General features: G+C 37.1%; 1 protein-coding gene across 9 annotated transcripts in view; it reads left to right on the top strand.

Moving 5' to 3' along the window:
- The window catches only part of SOX6 (SRY-box transcription factor 6), a 356,106-nt gene extending 330,914 nt beyond the window's left edge, over window positions 1-25,192 (top strand). For 7 of the 9 annotated variants that reach the window (XM_054171552.1, XM_054171548.1, XM_054171545.1 and 4 more), the window contains 3 exons: window positions 12,661-12,894; window positions 15,316-15,532; window positions 23,083-25,192. In XM_054171552.1, coding sequence (XP_054027527.1) covers window positions 12,661-12,894; window positions 15,316-15,532; window positions 23,083-23,386 — 755 coding nt within the window. In that variant the 3' untranslated portion in view covers window positions 23,387-25,192. The remainder of the gene's footprint in view (window positions 1-12,660; window positions 12,895-15,315; window positions 15,533-23,082) is intronic. The other 2 variants (XM_054171551.1, XM_054171549.1) reach the window with 1 other exon arrangement.
- The last annotated feature ends 856 nt before the right edge of the window (window positions 25,193-26,048 follow it).

The following is a 26,048-nucleotide window of genomic DNA, read 5'->3' as shown; positions in this document are numbered from 1 at the left end:
ACCTGTCATGAACACACCAAACCCAGTTTGGAATCTAGCTAACCTCCCTTTTTGAACGTGATTGATGCATACCAACTGATCAGAGTGTGTAGAATATAGTCAGGAGCCTTAGGTGAGCCCTCTTTAAACTTCAGGAAGGGAAATGTAAGGTATTTAGTTATTCATTATCTGAGAACATTGTATGATTTCAGTATGTTTTGGGGATCAAGTTCTAGAAAAAGTATTCCTTTCACAGATGCTCGCTTTTGTTGATAGTGCTGCTTTCTTGAATTGGATAATGTGTTCTTTGATTATGGATCCTTCTACTTTTGTGTTTGTGGTCAAATGGTTTAGAAATTCGTAGGAAATATGTTAAGGTAGAAATCTGCAGAATAGACCTAACATTCCCAGTGACAATTACTGATTTTACCTTAGCTCAGGTTGCAGTGTGGTTTTCTTCAGCAGTCACAGTCAGGGATTCAAATTCCATCAAGACATGATCTCCATTCCTGCCAAAGAACTGGATCTGTTGAACTGTTGTTTTCTTGATTGAATCCTGGGCTCAGGACGGAAACATATGATTGTTATTGTTTTGCCACTGCCTCACTGTGTGATTTTTGTAAAAGAGAAATAACTTCTCTGGACTCTGTTTTCCCAAGTGAAAGATGGATTGTGAAGCTCAATTTTTAAGTGAATGGAAGCAGGGGGAAATGATGTATTAGTACTTAACATTTAGTTCCATGTTCATTTGTGTTAGTATATTAGCATCAGGGACTTATGAGTTAAATATTTGGCCTCATATTTTGACAACATACACAAAGACCTTTTTCTTCTGATTTCTGGTTTGATATTTTCATTTCTTCTGTTTCTTATGTAGTAGTTTTCTTGATTCTGTAAACTCTGGGTTTAGCATTTGCTGCTTCTGCTTTTTGTACTAACCTACCAGTGTGTGTTAAGCATGGACCATAGTTCTGAGGAAAAGTATGTGCCTGCTACTTCTAAATAATGTGGTGGGATCTGTTCACTTTATCTGCATTTATGTATATATTTATCCTTTGGCATGGGATTATTACCAGCCCATCTTAAATTCACTGACTTGTGCCTGTGTTTTCCCATTCACTCCCTGCTGTCTTTAATTTGTAAATTACTTGGTTTAATGATTGTGTTTTTTCTATGTACCAAGTCTTTGTTTACAATTATACAGCCTTAAGCCTTACCTGTTTGGCCACAGTATCTTTAACTATGATCCAAGCAGGGCTGAATGCAAGCCAGGTGGGGACTGTAAGCTGTATAACCACTGGTAATAGGCTGGTTAAAGTAGCAAGCCCCAACCTGATTTTATTAATTCCAATTCAGATATACACAGTGTTTGGTCTGAATGGAATTTTGGAGCTGAACCCAAGCTTGGGGGAGCAAAAGCTAACATTTATGTTTAAAAGAGCATATTTCTATTCAGCATTAAGAAGCCAGTTCTGCAGCATTTCAGATGGTGGATTTGCTGACCAACATACTAAATCAATGAATTGCTTAATATTTGCAGCAAGTAACAGCAGTCTGTCTTTCATATCCATAAAATTAGCACCTCCCATTCATATTAGGCTTGGGCTAGCCCAGCTTGCAAGGCATGTTGTAGTAGGAGAGATTCTACCCATACTAAGGCAAGGGAAATTGAATGGCAGAGGAAGAAAGAAATGGTGTTAGGCATCGTAACAGGTTTAACCAATTGCCAGAACGTGGTGAACAATGAAAGCCTGCAATGGCAGCAGCAGCAGTGAATATGGAATCATGTGGAAGAGAGGAATGAGCTAACTAGGGAGAGAAAGGGAGTCTCTGCAATGCAGGAGGTGGGGTTTTGGCCATGTGGGGAGAACCATGAGATAAAGGAGCTACGAAGGGTGGTGCCCAAGGATGAGGAGAAACTGACACCTTGTCCAGCTCCAAATTTCTGTCCATCTGTCAAAGCTTCATTTGCTCCCTCTCTGGTGATAGAGCAGGCATCATGACAAGTACCTGGATTTTGCAAATCTATAAAGTAAAAGTCTGATGAACACTTTCTTAAAGGAGCACCTCTACCATATACTCAGTGCCTCAACATTTCCATATGTGACCAATAGTAAGTAATTGCTTACACAAACGGGTGACATGGTTCCTTCTTAACTCAGGAAACAAAGAAAGGCTGACTGTGAGCCACTGAAAAGGTAGGTGAAAGGGAACTGTTCACTTGCAGGCAGATCAATTTTGGCAGGCTGCCAACACAATCCAAACCTGTGAGGTAACTTGTTTAACACCCTCCTATGCAGAGGTGTAAACAGCAGGTACCACCATGCATGACAAAGCATCACCTACTTTTGTGACAGCGCTTCATAAATACTGGAGGAAAGAATATCTCTCCATGCCAGTATTTGTCGCACATAAATATTTGTAATAGTTGCTATGGCAGTTGAGAGGGGAAAGATGAAAATCAGAAAACAGTGAAAGCTGTCTGAAAACAAAGAAGCGTTTCCAGAGAGAATGCAGAAAGCTTAAGTACTAGAAATTTTATTCCCCTGAATTCTTGTTGCAGGTCTTTGATAAGAGGAAAAAAATAATTAAAAGTCTCATGAGCATACCTTGATTTTTTTAAAGATAAAATAACTTATCTTGGTTACTTAGGGCCAGATATTAAAAGGTGGCCTTCATTACCTGTGGTTGCCATCTTTAACACCCATGAATCTGTTAGTTTGTGCCTGATACTTGAGTGGTACACTTAATTTTTATTTTTTTTTTTTAAATAGATCAGGAATCTGGGATAAAGTCCTTGGGCACAGTGTTTCAGTTGAGTTGAATAAGATTTGGTGCCTCAGCCCTGGAGTAACTCAACGCCTGCAACTGGGATAGAAAAAAGACATTCTGTTTGTAACAACCATCCTGTCACTTTTCTGATGGCAACCACTTCATGAATCTTGTTGTTGCCAGCATCTCCATAGCATTTTATAGCAAGAACTGTCACTTTGAGTACTAAAGAATCTGAGCCAGGGGTGTGTGGACTGATCTTCTCATAGCATTGAAACTTATACCTCTCGGGGCACTCATATTTCACACACATTATGCTTCTCACTTTCAGAATAATAAATCTGTATGTCCTCCACAAGTGTTACCTTTTGATTTTTCAACAGTCTTAGATATTTTTTTCCTACTGCTAAGTATGAGGCTTTCTCATTTACTGTTTCCATGCTACAGTAATTGATTCACATAGAATAGTACCTTTATTTTAAAAAGTTCTAGTTAGAATTTCTGATGATGTATAACCAACCACTGTCACAATGCCCTGAGTTTTACATAGGGGTGCCTATTAGGGCAGTTATGGTTAAGGCCTTGTCATAATTTCCATTCTATAGTAAAACATTTTTCAGGAATTTAGAGCAAGGCTGTAAAAAGTAACTGTTTGCTGCAGTTTTACACAGACAGTCTCTGCCTATGAGAAAATAATTGTCACAAATGCTGAAAGCATCAGCCAGTTTACTTAGCTATTTTTAAGTAGACAGTGAAAAATTAAATATAGTAGTCCAATGGTTTAAAACAATTTTTTCACACTCATATACAGACACCACAGGTGTAAAACCCACCATGGTCCTCCTTTTTAGTTCTGCATGTATCTTTGTATTGCTCCAGTGCTGCAAAAGGTACTTGAAGCTGCCTAAAATAGCACAAAATTGCCAGGCACAATGGAATTTTCAAAAGACAGAGAAAACCACTGTTGTATCATACTACATGGAGGAAGATGGAATCTTGTCCTTCTTCCCTACCTCCTGGAGCACAGGTAGTGGAGCAGAATTTTGAATATATTAAGGAAGGAACATCATATATTCTGGCTAAGCATGAGCAATTAATACAAATTAAGACAAGTCCCCTTTATTTGTACAACTGTCTATTTTTTAATACTGCATACTATTTTCTCCTTTAGGAACCTCAGTATCTCAGCAATAGAGAGGTCCTTATGAGCATGTGCCTTTCCTTCATGTAGGTATGCCAAGGTCAACAAAGTTGGTGAGGGGTTTGGAGCACAAGCCCTATGAGGAGAGACTGAGGGAGTTGGGGTTGCTTAGCCTGGAGAAGAGGAGGCTCAGGGGAGACCTTCTTGCTCTCTACAACTACCTGAAGGGAAGTTGTAGACAGGCGGGGGCTGGTCTCTTCTCCCAGGCAACCAGCACCAGAACAAGAGGACACAGTCTCAAGCTGTGCCAGGGGAGGTTTAGACTGGATGTTAGGAGGCAATTCTTCTTAGAGAGAGTGAATGCCCATTGGAATGGGCTGCCTGGGGAGGTGGTGGAGTTGCCATCATTGGAGCTGTTTAGGAGGAGACTTGATGGGGTGCTTGGTGCCATGGTTTAGTTGATTAGATAGATGGTGTTGGACGCAATGATCTTGAAGGTCTCTTCGAACCTGGTCTATTCTATTCTATTCTATTCTATTCTATTCTATTCTATTCTATTCTATTCTATTCTATCATTTAGTGCAGAACTCAGCAGCAAGGGGGTCAATATTTTCTTAATTTGTACTTTGATGTAAAGTTACATAATTCACTGTCCAAAAGGTATGTGAGATGGGCATAATGGCATCATCACAAACTGCAGATATTAAATTATTATATTTTCAATTTGGCAGGGATAGTTTCACAGGAAGTGCAGTACTTTTAAAAGGTGTAACCTGTAAATTTTCACTCAAGCCCCTATTCCATGGCAAATCCCCAGGAAATGCAGGAAGGCCCCATGCCACATGTAAATTGCCCTGTTTGTAAAACCATCTTCCTGGCTTCACTCACAAATTCCCAGTGCACAGGTGCAGCATATTTGAGAACTTAGCCTTAAGAGTTTTTTTCCTAACATACCTTGTTAGCTTACAGCTCCTATTATCATGCTGCTTTTACTTCTCTTCCTTCATGATGTATTATTTACTAATTATATTATTAATTGTTATAATAGCAGTAGCTCACGTGAAAGGCAGGAAGAAATGGCATATGTGTATTCTAGCCCTAGGTCTTTGCCATCTAATTACTGGTATGATCTGACAAGTGAGAAGAGCAAACAGTGGATGGAGGAAATTAGTTATATCAATGCAAAGAATGATGTTGCATACGATAGAAGGTGACAAATTCAACTGCAGATTGAATGGAGGAAACCCACCACTAAAGCAGTGATTCCAATATGAATTAGAGCCTTTTACAAAGTATTCTGCATTGCACTAATTTCCCACAGTTTGAGGGAGATGGTTTTGTAAACCCTTCTCCTCTTGTTAAACATAGTTGCCTTTTATAAAACTGTATTGCATTTAAGCTTATAAAATCCCTTGTTTTGCTACACAGGGGCAAACAAAGTTGTTCATTACCAATGTTCAGCCACACCTTGAACAATACACTCATCAAATATGAGGTCAGGCTGCCTCTTTTTTTTTTTTCCCTACGATGAATTCCTGTCTGTCATTTCTCCATCTTAAACCAAAACAAAGCATTGACTGCAGTATGAATGGATCATGTCCTGTGGCCCATGTTCAGGCAGGATTTTTTTTAAGAAAAACCTGCTAGGGATGACTGAAGACTGCAGAATTAATCCCTGTGTTTTAAATCAGTATCATGCTTTCTGGATGTTCTAGGTGACACTGTCATGCAGGAGAAATGTGAAATTATGTAACAGCTCTAAAGCTGGCAATAAAGCTTTTATGGAAACATTTTTATGATAAATAGATTTGTTCATTCCTGTTTGCATTGTTTTGACTTTGAATAGGATTAATGCAGTAAGAATAATTGCTTAGTTGTTAGAACAACAGTTTTTCTGGGTGGGGAAAGAAGAGAAAAGGTGGCACGAAACAATAAAAACCAAGCAACCATTTGCAGTATAAACAGATCTTATCAGATATTTAACAATATTATCAGCAACATTTCTCTTGGGCTGGGCAGTTTTGTCCATGTTTTTTCTTTCTATGGGCCTCTCAATATTTGAGCATGAAATGAAATAACAAAGAGAAACAATAGCATTCGTGGGAATGTTGACTGCACTTAGGTCTTATGGCTGGCAGTCCCTTGCTTCTGGTTGCATTGAACAGGCTGAATAACTTTCAACTTAAATATGTTTCACATTTCTTCTGTCAGTAATATCTGTGTCAGAATGGGGTTGTTAGCATTTAATTAATCATCTTTGAAGGGTCTTGAAGCCTGCAAGTGGCACATGATTGAATAATCTTATGACATTTAGATACCTCCCCTTTTTTATAGCAGAGGCTCCTTCTTCATCTCAGTGTTAAACTAGATGTTTCATGGATCTTCACAGAGTAACTTCTCATGCTCTTATGTCACAGCATAAAGAGGACTGTGTAGGTCCCTGAGGACTTAAACCAGGCCTTAAACTCTAATTAATCCAGTTAATTTTCCTGGTAATTTAAAATATTATTGTATTCTTTTAGAAGTCTTCCACACCATATTTCCATGAGGGTTAATTTTGCCATAAAATGTGGTCAAGAAATCAAAAAGGTTTGTGTAAGCCATTGAGGAAGTAGTTGCATTTAGCAGTTTTCATTAATTTAAGTAACACAGATCTGGGCACGGCTGGCTGTGGAGCATGAACATGCTAATATCTTATTTAGAAATATTGTGACTCAGCTAATAATTCAGATTTAAACACTGGTGAGTGAACTGCTACCACTGATAGAGCTGAGAATAGTTGATTTCACACAGAGAAAATATTTCAGTATTAATTTTAGTTCTAGACTTTCAAACGAGGAAAGACATATATGCAGGTTGTGAGGATGTTTGTGAAAACAAGTGCTGTGTTTTAATTAAGAATTTTGCTTGCATATGTAAAACAAATGTACTGAAAAAGCAAATTCACTGCCACCAAAACTGAAAACAAGGCACTTTGGAAAATGTATGCTGATATATAACTGGCTAGAATTTCCTTCATTTTGCAAAGCCACGAGCCACATGCATCAGCTTACCACAAAGTCATTAGGTCTTTTTAAACTCAGATGAAAAACATTAACAAATACCACAAAAGGCTTTAGTATGGCCCCTTTGTTCATTCACATATGGCAGTTTATAACTCCTGCACCACTTGGGTCGTGTGTTTGTTTAAGCTGCCTCCATCAGGCCAGCCCTGAAAGAACAAAAGACATCTTGAGCGATCCTAAGCAGGAAATGGGCTAATCTAAACATGGCTTGTGACACTATAAGTAGAATAGAAAGAGGAGGGATTGATTAGTCATTAATGTCCAATTGACTCCATATGGATGTTGCAATAATAAGGCCTTTTTCAGTGCAGTAGCAGAGTTATTGAATTAGAGGTTTATGTTTCCTCAGAGCTGACCTTGGGGAATTCCCTTTTGGTTCTTCTTGTTGACGTTTTGAAGAGAATGGAGTCTCTTACCAGGAAAAATAGAAGCCTTATCATAACAGAGTATTGCATGGATGTAGCTAACCTGTGCTACAGTTTATTCCCACCTCTTACTATTTACTTATCACATTTTAGAACCCTTTCAGGTGAAATATTTTAGAGCTCATTTAAGTATTCCAGTATTTCATGAATCACTCATGTCTTTCTCAGTTTCCCCGCCTTTACATTCATTGACATGCAGCCTCAAATCCCAGCTGAATAATATTTGTTTAGCATTTGAAATGAAAGCAGCTTGACAAACAGACACTTCCATGCAGAACACTTGTGCCACTGTGTATCTACAGGCATTTCCATCCCGGTCAAAGTCATGTTTCCAAGTGGGTGTTAGTTTTGCCTAGTGATGAAAAGACATACCAGCAATTACAATAGTTAATGAGATACATTTACTTTGTCTTTCTTGATGGTAATAAAGAAAGAGAAAGTCTCCTGAAAATGGTGGGGATGAAGTAAGAGGCAAGCAAGAGGCAAAAGCGAAAAATGCTGCAGTAACTCTGCTACAAATCACTTAGGTACAAAAACTACTCCTTCACTAATCTATCTCCAAAATTGCCCATTGAACTTAATAACTGCAAATAATAGCTAAATGACTATTCTTGTGTTCTAAACTTTCCAAAGGGTCTTTTGTCAGTCTATTCTTTCCAGATTTTTCCATTTGATTTGACAAACCTTTCATAAAGGCTGCATTTGTCTGTCCACAGGTTAAGCAGAATGGAGGACAGCCAAGCTAGTTTTTCACGCTCCCTGTTTCTATGGCATTTCCATATTTATGAGTAACCCATCACTAGTAGTAAAAGTGTGACTCCCGTTTGCACGTTCATTGAGTTCTGGTCTTTGTAATGCAAGCTGCTAGCAGTGCTAGTTGTCTTACCACAGACATGGACAAATAACTTTGAAGGTTGCAATCAGTCTTTTCCAAAGTAGACAAAAATGTTATCTCAGCTTAATGAATAACTGGTGATAGGAGTTTTACTACTAACCAGTCACTTTTACAATAGAAGCCTAAGCGGATTTTCTTTACTTCTGTGTATCTTATCTTGGTATATGTCTATGGAAGATGGTATGCAGTATATTCTCTAGAGTAGCCAAAGACTCATTATGTGGGTGTAGTAAAAGGAAATGTATCACTTCAAACATGAATCAATGGCCAGAGTGTGAAGAGTAATTAAGAAATAACAGAGAGCCTGATAAAAATCTCTTTGTTTTTCCTGTCACTTCTTTTCCCTTTCTTTCCTCATCTTTTTATCAATGTTGTCTTTGCTTCTTTCTATCAGGTTTATTATTGTTTGCCTTTTGGTAACATGTAAAGACCCTGTCTGAGGTTTTGTTGTGACAGATGATCTATAAAATGTAAGGTAAAACTATATCTCATTAAAGACAATAGGATTAACCCTAATGTGGCCAAGATTTCAGGGAACATGCTAAGAGGTGGTCCATGTCCAAAATTCTGGTCCTTATAAACAGTGAGAAACTCAGATAAGGACAGAAATAAATAAATAAACAATGCAATAATTGCTAGTTTGTCTTTTAATATTTAATTTATGTGACAATGCCTCTTTCCTGTTGATGGTCAGATTCTTACCTGTTTCTGAAGACCAGAGATTGTTATTCCTTGCACTGTCATTAGAGAGAAGTCATTTTAGGAACAAAAATATTGTTTGAAATTTAATGAAGCTGTAACATTCTGAGGTGTTCCCTGACTCAGTATGGTCCATAGAGTCTAGTCTAGGACCCATCCTCCACAGAGGAGTTTGCTGCTGTATATCCACAAAACATTATTATTGTCCTCTAATCAACTTTCAGATCTCCAAAGGCATTAGAAGTTAGGCAAATGCAAAGCATCTAGGAAGTTCATCCATGCACATCCTCAGAAGCCTAAAGTGTCACTTTGAGGACATCCCCAGCCTTTAGGCTGAAGTGGAGACTTCTTTCCAGCTAAGTAACTAGGGCAGCCAAACCATACGGCTTTTGCAATCATTATGAATTCTGACCAACCTCTTAATTCTGAAAATCAAACACATCATCTCTGATGGCAGTAGGGACCATAACCAGCTGATAAAGCATTAGTTGCCACAGAGTGACTTCCTTCACTTTTCTCACCCTTATAAAATAAAACTAGTACATTTTTGTTATGTCTCTTATGTTGGGTTTATTATTTGTTAAACTTTCCTGAAAATGTTTTCAGAAAATATTCTTTTTTTCAGTTTCTGTCAGTACAATAATTACTACAGTAAAAATAAATAAATCATGCTTTGTAAAGCCTGGAGATTGTTTATGTAGAGCACAATACTGTCTATCTGATTGACAGGATGAAGTTCCTAAGAACAACCAGTTTGAAAGCGTGTTCTTTTCTGTTCCAACATGTAAGAGCACAATGAGCATATGTGCTTTTTGTATCATTAGTACCTATTTGTATCATTTCCAACCTAAAAAAGTGCTGGAGACATTTTGTCTCCTCACATAGAATCACATGCTAACAGAAGTATTTTTTGGTAATGCTTTATATGCTGAATATAGTCCTGTAGTTCCAAGGTAGAAGAATATTGAGATTACAGTAGTTCAGTTATTTGCAGGAATTAATTGTGCAGATGCTTTTGTGATGGCCTATGGGTCAACTTGCAAATATTCCCCCAGAGATCATGTACAAAGAGCATCAACTCTGGCTGCTTTTTCAAATCCTTCAAGAATGGACTTGCTTAAACAGATGCAGCCAGAGCTTCTTGGCTGTCTTGGGATGGTTATAATTTATCATCTTAAAAATTGCTTTCTGACATAGCTTTTCTCTGAAGAGAGACCATTTGTGGTGTGGTCTCCCCCCCCACAGCCCCTTTTTTGTTGTTGGTTGGTTGGGGTTTTGTTTTATTTTGTTGGGTTTTGTTTGTTTGTTTGCCTGTTTAGTTTTTTATTATATTCAAATTAAAAAGATAGACTATAATCTTGATACTAATAATTAGTTACTCTTTGCCTGCATTAAAAAGTCAAGCCAAAATTGTGTTACAAAGGGCTAAAGACAAACTCTTTAGCCACAGTGAATGATTGCCTTTGGGATACTAAAAGATGAAAAATCATCATGTAGGTCCAAATGTCCTCTTTCTTGTGCTGTGAGTAGTGTGGCTGAATAAAAATGACAGCTTTGGCATCAATAATAATTAAATTTTTTAATTTGTCAGCAACTTCCTAAATGCCCACATACTGGTAATAAATTTTGTAGTGTTATTTTAAAAGATAGAAAAACCATTACATGATATATTTGATTTTTCTCAGATTATATAGCCGTTTGTCTCAGTAAATGTTTCCAGTGTTGACTTATTATGCTTGTAACTGACTATATTTTCACAATAAATATATCCTCTCTCAAAAGACTGTATCTTGGCTATGCATGTTCCAAGCCTCCTGACAACAATGGACAGAGCCTTATTAACCATCCACACCTCTAAATAGCTCCTACATGCAGGGTGCTCAGCAAAACTACTGTTCCTTTTTGCAATAAAAAGCTGACTGCAGCTGCAGCCTCCTGTAAATGCTTAACACCTGTAGCATGGTACTTGACTTAGAATAGTATTAAAATAGTTTTGCATCTCACATTTGCCACAAACCTGTCGTCTTTTATGTGCATGCATGTTAGTATACAAATTGCCAAATTGGTGTCAGTTGTAAAGTAATGGCATTTGAGGCATCATAAATTACCACGGTGATCCTCAGGAGAAGACAGTGCTGTATACGAATGAGCGTTTTGCTCTCAGGGTAATGTATGTCTTCATCTGGCCCAGTAGTCAGCATATTGCCCTGTGTTGATGGATATAGTCAGCTTGAAACTACACTACATTTCACTGCACAATAAACATGGCTGTCAACACCATATAAAGCAAAATCAATTTATCCTGTATGGTCAGTGCGTTTTAAATGAAATTAATGTACTGTGGACCTGGTGGCAAAAAGGTAGTGTATTAGTTATGCATCCTCTATTTTAGGACTTTTTTCCCATGCAAATGTGTTTCCTATATAGAATTTTCAAGTGGTATACCTAACATACAGTCTTTTCACACTAGATTAGGAATTAGTTTTTGCACAATTACAACCTTGTGAGTCAGTCACTGAAATTAGTAAATCTGCAGTGTTTTACTTAGTGCAAAGGGCTAATATTACGTGGCAAGTAAATCAGTGTTGGGAGCTGTAACAGTTTGCAAAACAGGAGTCCTATTGCTGTGTTAATTTGTTGTCAGGTACCTTGCCTTTTCAAGACACTGAATTATGTGAACAGTTTGATGAGGCCTAAGACTAAGTATGGTGTTATTCCACTGTAAATATTTTTAGCCTTTCTTTTATAGCTAATATATTACCCTCAGAACATGTTATCATTACAATTGCAAAAGCTTTTCTGGTAAAAGCATGCCTTGTCTAGACTTGGTTATATCTTCCTCCTCTATTAACTCATACAACACCTCATACTCAACCCTCTGAACTCTAAACCCTCATGAAGCTTTGCTGTTCATGGTAAAGAAGCAGTGCTGGAAGTATTCATAAACCCAGTTAAGGTTAACATGTACAAGCTGAATTGACAGTGAATAATAACAGCACACTGGGGTACATTAAAGCACAGCGGGCATGGAGAAGCTGGAGTGCTTGTCTCCCATTCTGGAAGCTGCAGGATGCCATTCAGGTACCTGTTGAAGGTAGACAATTTTATTACATGGATGTGATTGAATGCTCCAAGATACATCTAAAATTCCACTGAAGCAGATGTGACTTTAAAATGTTCACCTCCAGTCATAATCAGATTCATACAGCTATTAGTATGTACTTGGTGCACTGTGTAATTTATTTTATGAAATGATTGGCATGTGTGTCACTGCTCAAGCAGCAAGGTAATTGTAAATTACTTGTGTGGACAGATCAGTTTGGATTCTTAAGTGCAACGTTTGTGGGAGTTTTGGTGAGCATTCAGAACATGTTTGTTATGTTTGAGACCCAAACAGAACCTTTTTCAAATCTCCACACCTTAACTGGAGAAATATCAGTGCACTTTGTTTCCTCACCCAGATGTTGATGCCTTCAGCTGGGTGAGCCTGGTTGCACTGAAATCATGAGATACACTTTCTCTCTCCAATAGATCTGGCAGGGGAAAAAAACCCACCCAAAACCAAAACCAAACAAAAAAGAGAGAGAGAATGAGGCTAAAATAAACACAGCTCTGAAAGCTCTTACGTAATCCACGTAATAATGTTTTGCATCCATCTTGTTTCTTCCTGCCCTGACATTACAGGGAGTAAAGCAATGAATGGCTCTGCAGCTAAACTACAGCAGTATTATTGTTGGCCAACAGGAGGTGCCACTGTGGCTGAAGCTCGAGTCTACCGGGATTCGCGGGGCCGAGCCAGTAGCGAACCACACATCAAACGACCAATGAATGCTTTCATGGTTTGGGCAAAGGATGAGCGTCGAAAAATTCTCCAAGCCTTCCCTGACATGCACAACTCCAACATTAGCAAAATCCTAGGTAAGTGTGAGACAATGTGCAAACCATGACTGTGACTGAGGGAAGCTTAGAAGGCTCTCTATAGTAGTAGCAATTGGCAGAGGGTAGGGTTTTTTGGAGCTGTGGAAAGATGAAGTTATTTATGTTGGTGACACAAGCTAGTTACATCCTTCTTGGATTTGCAGCTTCTCTAATTTTAGGACATACTTTGTTTGTTTGGGAGATGTTCACTGAAATTGTAATTACTAAGACATACACAAATGGAAAGTCAAGGATTGTTTTCATTTTTATTCCTTTTCTTTTCCCTTTATCCCCTTCCCTAATACTTTTTATTTTCAACAGCAGAGTCACAGCATCCTTAAAAACTTAGCAGCAGGATTCAAAAGGAATGTTTTGTGAAATGTGTTGTGAGTCTATGCTGATAAAAGGTCTAATTGCAAGATTCCATTAGAAATCACCTGGATGCAAAATGAGAGTATATACAGGAAAAAAAAAAAAATAAAGCACAAAATCAAAAGTTTTAAGTCAGACAATGCAGTGTCAAAGAAACCTGGCACAGTTCAAAAGTCACAAGCATGCATACCTTCTTCCATGCAAAATGATGTTTGATCCAGTATGGCCACAAATCTAAGGAAGCACCACTGTCGTACAATAACAATGTTGATTAGTTAAGGGACACTATAGTTAATATTTAATACATTCAGGGAATGTATCATGGATTATGTTTTGCCACTGTGCAAATAAATAGTCTTTATTTTTCAGAAATTTTGATTTGCTTTTTAAGACCCCTTGAGAGAATTAGAAACATACGTGAGAATGAGTGGTGAAATGTTAAAACCTATGTTTGCTTTCTGAGTCTTTGAAGTGAAAGATAGATTCCAAATGTAACTCGTAATAAATGAAAGTAAAAATCAAGTTTCCTCTGCAATCAATTTATTGTAAACTTTGAGTTCATATACATTCTCACCAGAGGTTTTTTGCATGTTACTACGGAGGCAAGACTACATAGGAATAAATGTTACTTTGTCCTAAAGCTTCCAAAATCTTACATAGTGGTTCTCATATTTTTGTCTACCATATAAGTAAGTTACATGAATAGCCTTTCAGTTTTGTATAAAACCTGCACTGTTTCAGTGTTGGCAGCTGTAGGGAATCTATATTATTTGTGTGCATTCTGTGAAAAAACTATTAGGAGCATAGTAACTGTATTCATTAAAATGTAAACTTCCAGCACAAATATTTCAGAAGTGCCAGCAACTGAGTGTTTGTTAACCATGGAATTAACCTGTCAGTATCTGCTCTACCACAAATAAGTCTGTGTCCATATAATATCTGTGCAACTTTTCCAGGACAATGAGAAAAGAAACTGAAATATTAGAACTGACAGAGAGTATTGCTGGCTACGGATAATATTTATACAACTTTTCCATTTGTTGATGTATGAAAAATCTTGGTAAAAGAATAGCTTCCACCCACATTTACCACAGCTGTAATTGTTTTATTCATCTAAAAGACACCAAAAAGCTATTTTATGCATTTCTTATCCCCTGGAAAAAAAATATATATATAAAATAAATGACATCCCTTCTCTCTTCAAGTGTTTATTTAGCTCCTTATAAACAATGCAAGAGATCTGAATATTTTTTCCTTTTTCCTGTGTACACTGTGTTAATTTTGAAACTTTTTATCAGTGCAGCTTTCAATAAGAGTTTATAGTACCTGAAGTGGTGTATATAATTACAATGTGCTTTCTGGTTTTCTTATGGGTTTTGTTTTGGTTTTTTAAATACAAGTTTGTTAAATGTAACGTTCTTGGTGCACTTTTGTGCTTGTATTACATCTGGCCGGAAGACAGTAAGCATAATAGGATTTAAAATATGGTAAGGTGCCAATATTATGCCAAGCTTACATCAGAAGCAAGGACATATACCAGACAGCAAGGAATTTTTGTTGAATCTGTAAGGTTTGGATACTTTTTTCCTGCTACATAGCAAGACATTATCTATTAGTAGAAGTGTGTTAACAAATCCTCATAAAACTATCAAAGAAGCATATATCCCTAGGCAACATGTTAAGCAGTAGAAGTATGGTTGTAGACCTGACTTAACCATAATAGCATTCATGGTATAACAAGGGTAGGGAGTTATTAACAGATGTATGCTCATATTGTAAAATACTAGTCTGTTTTGCAGCATGAGAACTACTGATTTTAAGTGCACCTATTTAACCTAGATCTACAGATGATTGGTCAGCAGCAATATCTGACCGTCAAGTTTCTTCTAAGGTTGCTCATATTTGTGCTGGCCAATGTAAATTCAAATCAGTTGATTTCATTACTTTATTTAAAAGCTGTTTATTGTGGTGAAGAAGTCATGTTGAAATGTGTATATGTAAAGCTAAATCTGCTCTACTTGAGTCCTCACAAATGTTTTGTGTTAACAGGATCTCGCTGGAAGTCTATGTCAAATCAAGAGAAACAACCTTATTATGAAGAGCAGGCACGGCTAAGTAAAATCCACCTAGAAAAGTATCCTAATTACAAATACAAACCTCGACCAAAACGTACCTGCATTGTTGATGGAAAGAAACTGCGTATTGGTGAATACAAACAACTGATGAGGTCTCGAAGACAGGAGATGAGGCAGTTTTTTACCGTAGGGTAAGTACTATTGTTGCAATTGTTTTCAAAGACAGAGCATGCTGTTTGAAAACAAATAGACTTATCTGTTGAAGTCATTGACTAATGTAATTTAGAAGGTAAGGATTTAAGCCTGTAAAACCTTATTAAAAACACAAGATACATCATGCAATATGGAGCGATCGGCTTGCCACTGAATGCTGATTATGAGACTGATTGTGAAATTCTTTAAAGTCAAAAGAATTTGTTTCCCATTAGCCTGAAAGGTTTGAATCATGTCCTTTGTGAGTTATTAGTAAGATAATCCATTCTGGGTTAGTGTTGACTCCAGGATAATTTCCTAAATTAAGACAAGAACAAAGGGAAAAGCACATATATATTATTCTCATGTAGAAAAAAAAGAGTCAGGAGAGGGAGAAAAAGGGGAAAGGGACAAGAGACATAGCAGTTACATTAAGAACACGTGTGAATTAATGATATCATAGCATGAGGCTATTAGGAATTTTGTTATGCATAGAAATGTGAAAAAAATATTTTTAAAAAAGTAAAGGGGTTTGGAAGAGTCTTTCAAATAGGTGCATAGATTGACTGGGGTAGATTTACAACATGGAATATATGGCTCAAAAAGATTGTGGCATTTTTAAGAATATCGTGTGGTTTTTAACAGCATTTCCTCTAGTCTTCAGCAGAGAAAGCAGTCCTATGAAAGATCTACAGGCTAAAGATAACAAAAGTCCAGTGAAACAACTGCGCCAGAAATGATTTCTTTCTCCTGTTGTCTTTGGTTTTGTTTTTTAATGAATGTGATGCTGTGATGCTCAGTGCTCTAATGCAATGTTTCTGGTGGTTTACAAAGAGTCTAAAAGCTATCTCCAGTGCCAGCCTTTCCAAATTCACAGTGTTCTGCTTATTTCTCTAATCACAATAGTCTCCTTTTGTTGGGTACTTCACTACCAGATAATTGACCTTGACGTCGATTATGTGCCCTCATTTTTGGCTTGGGATGCAGAACTCCTGTTGCAGTCAATTATTTTGTGGTACAGCCTGCAACAATGCGGGCTCTTTCTTCAATCAGTAAATAGAAGTGGTTTTGATATCTTGAAATAGCCTTCCAGTCTATAGTTTTGACATTGTTTTCCATCCTTTGCTGTAAGGGAAATTGTTTACTAATAGACTTCGATCAAAATTGTACATAGAACCCTAGCTAGGAATCTGAATTTATACAGCACATCACAAATTCTATTCAGATTGAGGGAATGAAACTGTAGCCTATGTCTTCCAAAGCAGATTGACAGACCAAATCACTTCTAGACAAGAAATGTAAAAGAAATGCCAAAACAGCAGTCTGAACAATTTGATGATTGTTTGCTAATTCAAACCAGTAGCACTTCACACACTGGAAGTGATGGCTAAATATTGAGGTGAATGTGGAGGATGGATTTAAGGAAATTCTTAAAGCGCCTATTTAAAGAATGATACTGTGATTTTAAAAAGTAAAACAAACAAACAAACAAAAACCCCAAGAAACATACTCAAAATTGAACTGCTGATGCAACCTAAATGGAAATACTGACTTTTAGTTATGCCAAAGATGAACAAAGGCGAAAGAAGATCCATGTTGCAGTTCAATATGAATATAAATGTTAATACTGAGGAAGCAGACTGTGCTTTTGGAAAATCATGTCATGATTTTCTGTGTATTCCTGCTGTTGCCCCAAATTCCCTTCTCCCCTAAAGAAAGAGTTCTTGAAAGAGACCAAGCTAAAAAGATGAAACAATCAGACCAGGACAGGTTTTTTGGACTGAAACGTAAAACACAACACCATTTATTTCAGCAGAATAGTTTACTGAGTAACAAAGAGCAAAATTTCATTCAAATCAGAGTATAATTAAGTGAAACATAGTGCCTATCAAGTTCTTAAACTTACTTTTCCTTGGTTTTAATGTAAACATCACATAAAGCATCAACTGGAACAGTTTTCCTGACTGACCTCATACACCTGTCATTTCTCCACTGTTTTGATGGAAAAAACAGCATAGATCACCCTTCAGAACTGTAGACATGAGAGCTGAGATGCAGTTTCCTTTTCAGAATGAAATAGGAGACAAATGTTGTTTCTGGGATTGAAAATACTCTGTTTACAGTAAATATGTCAGTGTAAGATAGAGAACAAAAGCACAAAATAAACTTCAGTGAAATGTGCCAAGTGCTCCATACTGCTTGAAGTCCTGCTGCTTTTTCTTTTTTAGGAACCTACCAATTAAGTTGGGAATGGGTATGCCAAAATGGCAAAACATTATTGTCACAGAATAAAAAGATCAACAGGAGACGTGTGAAACAGAAAGAGAGACATTCAAAACAGGTTCTCTTATACCAAATGTATGTTTATGGGTAAAGCAATACAGTAAGGGCTAGTTTCTATCACATCCCCCTGGGTGAGCCATTGGCTGGAATTGAATAATCCTGCCCTGAGTACAACTCAAACGTTGGCCCCCCCGCCAGGAATGAAAGAGTTTTACAATACCTAAACTTTTAAGATGCACAAAGCTCATACTGCTTACTTCAGTGGGATGCATTCTTTGATAAACACTGGTGAGGTGCATACAAGTTGTTTAGAGAATCTCAATATACAAACTAACCAGGCCCTGGAGAATGGAGAAATCAGTTAATGAGTGGCCAAGTTTTCTTATGGTCTTTGAAGAAAAGCTTCCAAAAAGCTGAACGAGAGAGAAGATTTCTTGGAATAAACTGGGCAGGAAATTCATGTTTTGAGATAAATGTTATATATGCCAGTAGACTAGCACAAAGATCTAGGAAGTGGCAGGTATTTTAAAGAATGGAGTGGAACTTAAAATGTGCATCCCTGCCTGAATGAATTTTGTTCCAAATGAGGCAGATAATATACAGAAATAATTCACGTTTAATGGAGAATATATTAAAATGTGCAGCTTTTAGTCTCGTGGAAGCAGAATCTGAAGCCAGCTATGTCTTTAAAATAATTGAGTTATTTTTAATAATAAAATTATTAATAGAAAGCTCTGAATGATAACTTCAGTATAAATTAATCCCTGAACAGACTTCAAGTGATTTACAATTTCTCTTCAACAGTACTTCTTTTGTAATGCATAAATGTGAACTAACAAATGGATGTATAAAACATAAATCCAGACGTTTTAAGTTAAGAGTCTGTCTTTTGTTGCCTTATCTTACACAAATAATTCAATTCTGAGACATTTTTACAGTCTAATACACTCTAAATACAAGTATATGATATATACATTTCTCTGCAGAATTATGTAAGCAGTAACTATTTCTTTTTACCTTTTTTTTTTGGTGTGTGTGTTTTACCAGTGTAAGATGTTTAGAGTAAAGCCTTTATAGTGTTTATAACTACTGTACACACATAGTCTCAATGTTGCTAGACTACAGTTTTGAATAAGGCTGTAATATTATACTCCTGTAGCTTGGACTTAAAGTAAGTACACAATGGGTGCTTTTGTGAGATTTACTGTTACTTCTTTCCTTATGGGAATGTAAGTTTCAGGGGAGTGTAGCATATAAGCATTTTCCTTAATGCAATTGATTTTGTTTCAGTCATTTAAAGAGCTGTCAGAAAATACTTGGGAAGGGGACAGAAAACAATGTGAATTTGCCAATTTAAACATTTGGCTAGTTTTGCAAAAGTCAATAGTGGAACATTCTCCAGGAAAATCCTAAGAATATTAATGCCACGAACTTGTGAGCAGGTCAGTTGGTCTAAGAATTTTCATGTTGCCTCTGTTTTTATATTTTCTTAACTGGTTTTGGCCAAATTTTTGGACCCAGACTGGACAGACATGCTAGCAATGCTGGTGGGCAGAGAGGCAAGTGACCTGTGGTAAATGGTCACATAAAGATTTCTTTGGCAAAGAGGAGATGGCGGAGACAGGAGTGGTTTGAATCCCGGGTATGTAGCCATGTGTTACTGTATCACACAGATGTGAAGAGATAGGGAGATTAATGCTGGCTTCTAGAAATCTTAACTAGGCTGAAGACCACCTTGCTTTAACTGTGTGTAACTGAGCTGAATCATACCTGTAGCTTGCAGTAATGTATGTTTTTATCTCCTCACTCCAAGATCCTATGATAGGCAAAACTCTAGCTAGATACAAGAGTTAGTCATGTGGAATTTAATATTATTTAAAAAATACCATTAGCACAAATGCCTTTAAGAACTACAGATCAATGAAAACACAATGGCCAGAGTCGTAGGTTAGAAACTCCAACTCTTCTTTTCAGTGAGAGCGGTTAGAACGCTCTAATTTCTTCCCGCCTCCCTGTCCAGTAAAATTTAATTACTTAGAAAATGAGAACACTCCTCTCCAGTGACACAGGCCATCCTTACAGTTTGTGGTATCTTAAAATAAGGCTTTCTCAAATGTAATGCCACAACTTGAGCAGAATTTACGGTGACAACGCGATCAGCTCTAAATAATGACAAGGGCAAAGTGAAAGGTAGGTGTCCAGTTACTGAGGTGCCCATGTTTTAAGTGCTAGCATTTTTTTTTTCTGGCAAATGGTTAGGAATTTGAGGCATTTCCCATTTAGGTGGCACAGTTACCACATGTTTGCAGTTCTATGGTGAGATGTATGTCTTTTAGAGCTCACCACTATTACCCGCTGGGCAGCAGGTATAAGCACCACATCTGATCTTTGTTTAACATGTAAAACTGAACTGCAATTATGAATGACAAATTCAGTAGGCTTTTAACTTTTCTCTTATACCAATCAAGTTCTTTACCAGATAGATTCCTTCTATAGTTTGCCATGCATTTTGTGCATTCTCAAGCAAAAGGTGTCTCTGTAAATTCTGCTTCATTATGCTCCGATGACTTGCTGCCTTTGTGCTGAGATGAGTGGTACTTGGACAAATACTCTGTCCTGCTGAAATGTGGATATGCAAAAGAGTTTTGCTGAATTTATTATCATTTAAAAGAATATATGAATTTCTTAATGAGTCTGTCCTTTGGACCTTAACACTGACAACTGATCAAGACACTTCACAGTCCTGTTCCTAAATACATATATTTTTTTTCCTCCTTTTTTTCCCCCTTTCCTTCTTGATGTTAGAAAAAGACAACTTGCTTCTAGAAAAATGCAAAATTTTGGGAAAAGAGGTAGGGGTGGATATTAGAGTTCTGATCCTTAGTGTCATCTTAACACAAGGTCAGCTTAGGCTCAGTCATACTTTGAGTATAACTCTTATTAGAAGAGTTGTAAAGACAGCTTTTCTCAAAACATCTTTTGGCATTAGCATTGTGCTGTTCTTTGATAAACAGTTGTTTTGTGAATCTGTTCTAAGAAACATCAGAAAAAATATTAACAACCAGAAGTTGATAGACGAGCAGATTAGAGACAATTAAGGTGACAAGTATGTAAAATTTTGCTGTGACCATGTGTGGGTTTCTTTTCCCTTTGCTTTGGGGAAACAGTCATTACTGTGAACATTTTCTGTATGTAAAAGTTGTGAAGGAGATACATGGGGGTTTTAACAGTAATAGTTTATACTCCTCTATAATGTGCAATTCTAGAACAGAAATGTTCCCATGAGGGGTAGGGGTTCAATTTTATGGATAAAGTATTGAAAGATGTTTGCCGAAAATCACTTGCAAGCAAATACATTGGCTGAAAATTGTTTTCACAGAACGTTTATCAGATCATTTAAAAAGTGAAAATTTAGTGAAAAATCCCTAGCTGTTTGTAAATCATCTGCAAATCATCATTTGCAAACAGGAGTATAATGACTGTGTCAAATGAATTACTGCGATGTTTTTGCTTGCTGGTAGCCAGGTGTACCACACTCACACAACAGATGTTTGAATTTCTCAAGCAGTGCAGTCAGAGGCTTTAAGAGTCAGGCTCAGGCTAGCAGTGCCAGCAATGGTAGTACTGCAAGCTATTTTAATGTTACCTTGCAGTGTGTTCATGTTTTGACGGTCTGCGTTGGTACCTGAACTTGAAGGATTTTGGTTTCCCAGTAACTCTGGGAAAGACTCAGCCTTTAGGGATCTCATGAATAAGCCTTACATTATTTTGTGTATTGATTTGGCCACGGATTAAGAATTTGTGAGAGTATGGTTTATGCAATGGTCTTTTGAATTTTATCACAGAATGACGCAGTGGTCAAGAAGTTATAGATTTTTTGGACTATTCAAACACATCTGACAGTTTCTCTCCTTCTAAAATTAGATAATAGTTCTCTAATACTTGGTCAATTTTACTCTAAAGAAGGTTAGGAATACATTGAAATATGTGTTTTTTAAACAGATGATGCAAATAGGCATGTACGTTCAATAATTAGTCAATACCAGAACAGCATCTTCCAAAGAACTTGAGTATACTGGAGTATATCCTCAGTGTTACATCTAAGTATGATGGAGATTACCTTCCTTCACACAAGTGGCATCCCTTCTTTTTTTCTTGCTATAGCAATGTTAATGATCCAGAAATACTATGAGAATAGTTGTATGAGTATTTTACTATGGAAAGTATGTTATTAGTTAATTAACCCAAACGTAAGAGGTAGATTTGTAGCCAATACAGGCCTGGCCATGGAATGGGTTCAGTAACCTGACCTTTACTCAGCAATGCATTTGAATATACCTACATTGGTGTAAGAAGAGACATTGCATCGTTTGGTACAAATATATACGTGCTTGCAGTAAAGCTTGTGTGGAATTTCTGGCAGTAATGTAAGCTTATTTCATTTGAAACGTGGTATTGCTCCAGCATGCTTGCAATCACATACACATGAAAAAGAGAATGTTACATAGTGCAAAATTAGATATTGGAAGGTAAAACGTGTCAGCTGCAGAGGTAGTGCACCCCCAATTGAGTTTTTCCATGTATTTGCATTGTCAAAATAAATCAAATCAGACACCGAGCCCTCAGGATGAACTCTTAATATCTGTAGACTGTCCATTAACATAGAAAAAAGAACAAACTCATTCTTACACATTAAATCCTGACAAACAAATGGCATTCTGATCATGGATTTAAATAAAAATCGAAAGCCAGCAATAAAATATCAAAAGTACATCTAAGTGACAAAGGAGTCAACCTAGCAATTAAGTAAATTAGTTGCTTACAAGTTAGGTAAGTTACTTAGTCACCTCTCTGCCATTTTAGACACTTACAGGAAATTTTGGGGTGTCCTAACTTACAGAAGCTCTTATCAGGGTTTTGGAGGATTTAATTTGGGATGCACATCTACAGTAGCCATTAGGTATCACACAGGTGCCTGAAGCCTTTTGATGATATCTGTCCAAGAGGTAGTTTGAAGTGTGACATAAATAAACAGATAAAATGTGTGAAAGAATCAACGCCTGGTAATTACTAAACAGTTTACTCTCCAGTTGTCCTTGTGGGCCACTAAGATGAGCCAATACTGTATGGGACTGGATTGTGAACCCCAGAAGAGTGCATGCAGCCTTTGTAGGAAATCACCTGCTTTTCTTTCATTTGGACTTGCAAAAGGTCTTCCCTCCTCTGAATGCAAGAAGTCACATTCCACTCTTGTTTTCCCTTCCAGACAACAGCCTCAAATTCCAATCACCACGGGAACGGGGGTTGTCTATCCTGGTGCTATTACCATGGCGACTACCACACCATCGCCTCAGATGACATCAGATTGCTCGAGCACATCTGCCAGCCCTGAGCCCAGCATCCCTGTCATTCAGAGCACTTATGGTATGAAGACGGACAGCGGAAGCCTTGCTGGAAATGAAATGATAAATGGAGAGGATGAAATAGAAATGTACGAGGACTATGAGGATGATCCCAAATCAGACTATAGCAGTGAAAATGAAGCCCACGAGGCAGTCAGTGCCAACTGAGGAGTGTTCACAGAATTAAAGTACTCAGACTCTTTTGGGTTTTTTTGGGTTTTTTTGAACAAAAGTTCTTAAAGAGCCTGCATGCATGTGTGGCTCCTACAGTTACATCAGCAGAATGGTCTTAAATGTTTCTTAACGTGTGAGACAGATTGTTTCCCTAATTTTTCATGAACTTGGGTTTTTTGTTGTTGGTTTTTCATTTTTTGTTTTGGGTTTTGTTTTGTTTTTTTTTTTTAATTTAGATGAAGACATATATTAAATAACAGACATCAGGACTTGAAAACTTATATGAATCAATAGCTGTCTTACAAGTCTTACCTTCTGTCTTTTTCTGTTTGGATGCTGATAAAGATTTAAGTTACTGTTTTAGATGGGGGTTATACATTCTCACTCAGGTATGCTGTGCCAGCCTACAGGTTGTGAATGTGTTTTTATTCTGGATTATTTTAGAAAACAAAACCTTCAGATTTCATATTGTGAAACAGAACAAGTCCACAAGTGTGCACATCTGTGCATCATAGCTTGTCTTTAAAAAATAGTCTCTGAATTCCATTTTTTTCCATATGTATAGCTGAACTTCTGATGTGCCAAACTTTTCATAACTTTTGAATCTTAACATTTAAGAAAAAGTCTTAAAGGAGACACTGTAAAGTCTTAGACAATCCTTTGACATCTTAAGAAAATTATATATAAATCCTAATTTTTTTTTCCAGAATATGGTAAAGTACTCAGGAATCTGGAGACAGGATATTCTTAAGTAGTGAACATGGTTGCCATAGTGCATGTGCCCAATTGCTTTTGCCTCTTGATGTGCCATTGGTGTGAAATTTTAAGGAAGCACAAAGGAGCGTTCACCAGCTATGGACGGGCCTGTCTTAGCAGTGTGAGGCCACCTCTGATGACATTCTCTACCCTTTTCTTTTTAACCCTTGCATTCAGTCTTAACACATTTTCTCTTAAATAATTTATTCATTCCAGAATGTCAAGGGTCCAAATACTTAATATTTATTTTTAAAAGTACTGTTGGTGGCATTACACTCACAATCCTTTGTTGATATTTTAAAGAGCCCCTTCTTTCTCCTCTCCTAAATTACACAGGTATATGAAAATAAAGTGCACCTGCTACTAAAATGAACATGACACTTACGAATGAAAAATTCAGTTGTTCCTGTAACATTGTATGTTCAAGGAGCACTTGGAAACAATCTGCTATAAGTAATGCAAAATAAAGTGAGTACTTTTATATGTACATACAGTACAAATATTCCTTAAAAAATGGTGTTTATAGTTACAAACCTCTGTACTTAGATAGCAAAGGCAGATGTAAAATCCAAACTGCATGTAGAGTCCACCATGATGAATTTCTAGAGCCTGTAGAATCCTGCAGTGAATCGTGGCTCCATACATCATGTTCCTGTTATGACCTGAAGGAGAACTGTTTGCCACCTTAAGTATTTATGCAGTGATTTATATGTGAGACTGCTAGGGAGGTGGGGGAAGGAAGGCCACACAAATATCTGACTTGCAAAGCTGGGAAAATGGTGCATCAAAAATATATATTGAATATTAGTCATGTGAGAATGTGAGCCAGAGCTTGATGAATGCTTGTCACGTGCTTTGGAATCTTTGGAGGTAAGGTGCTAGAGAAACTACAATTTTAATTTGTATTACTACTAGAAATGATGCAAATGCTAGAGAAAATTCTGGGAAAGAGAGAGATATTCAAAGATTGTGAATTTATTAAATTTCAGAGGCAGAGAAGAAAATGCCTTTATTTTTTTCCCCTCACACTCCACTCCTGTTCACAAATATGTCACTGTATATATATATATATGCAGATCCAATGGGCCTGATGAATATGTGTACTGAAGGTCCTTAACTCCTTCAGCTTTTATTTTGAATCAAATATGTTCAGCACGTTGGTGACAAATTTAGGCGCAGGCTGAGAGGTATGAGTGGGCTTAGAGCAGCTTCTCTTGAATTCTGTGGGAATCTTCCCACAGACTGAATGGGCTTTCTTCAAGGCCCAGACAATGAAAGAAGCACAGTGTTAATGCTGGCTATCCTCACGCTACCATCCTATCTTGCAGAAATTCAGGTGAGATGCAATGACAAGAGGGAGCAGTCATCTTCCTCATAGCCCCACTGATAACCTGTTTGAGCACAGATAGCTATCGTTGCCACTGTAGGAACCACATTTAAATGTGCAAGAACAACCCCCAAGACAAAGAGTATTGTTCAATTTACAGGACAAGTTATAAAGATAATGGCATAGAAACACAATGGTCAAATTTCTCTGACCATTTTGTAATTTGGAACAAATTGCTATATTTTTAATATTTATTTAAATGTGTTCTGAGTCCATGTCTAATAAGCAATAAACTGGTCTAGCCAAGACTTTAAAGGCATATGCTGTGTCGTTAGCTGGTGAGCGCCCTCTTTAAGCTGGCTAAGGTACTGATAAAAGTGGGTTTTGTTCTTATAATTGCTTGGGAATTTGAACTGGTTTTAATACATTCAGCTGAGATTGGGGGGAGGATACCATGACTTCCTAAAAAAAAAGAAAAAAAAAAGCTATTTATTAATGTCTTACATAATCCTCCTGTTAGAAGTATCTCTCCCTCCCCCCATGTCACTTTCTTTTACTCTTGCTCTCTTTTTT

This window comes from Dryobates pubescens, chromosome 22 (assembly GCF_014839835.1).
Source record: "Dryobates pubescens isolate bDryPub1 chromosome 22, bDryPub1.pri, whole genome shotgun sequence".
Lineage (NCBI taxonomy): Eukaryota > Metazoa > Chordata > Aves > Piciformes > Picidae > Dryobates > Dryobates pubescens.
Note: the sequence above shows the minus strand (reverse complement) of the source record. Positions and strands in the feature narration are given on the sequence as shown.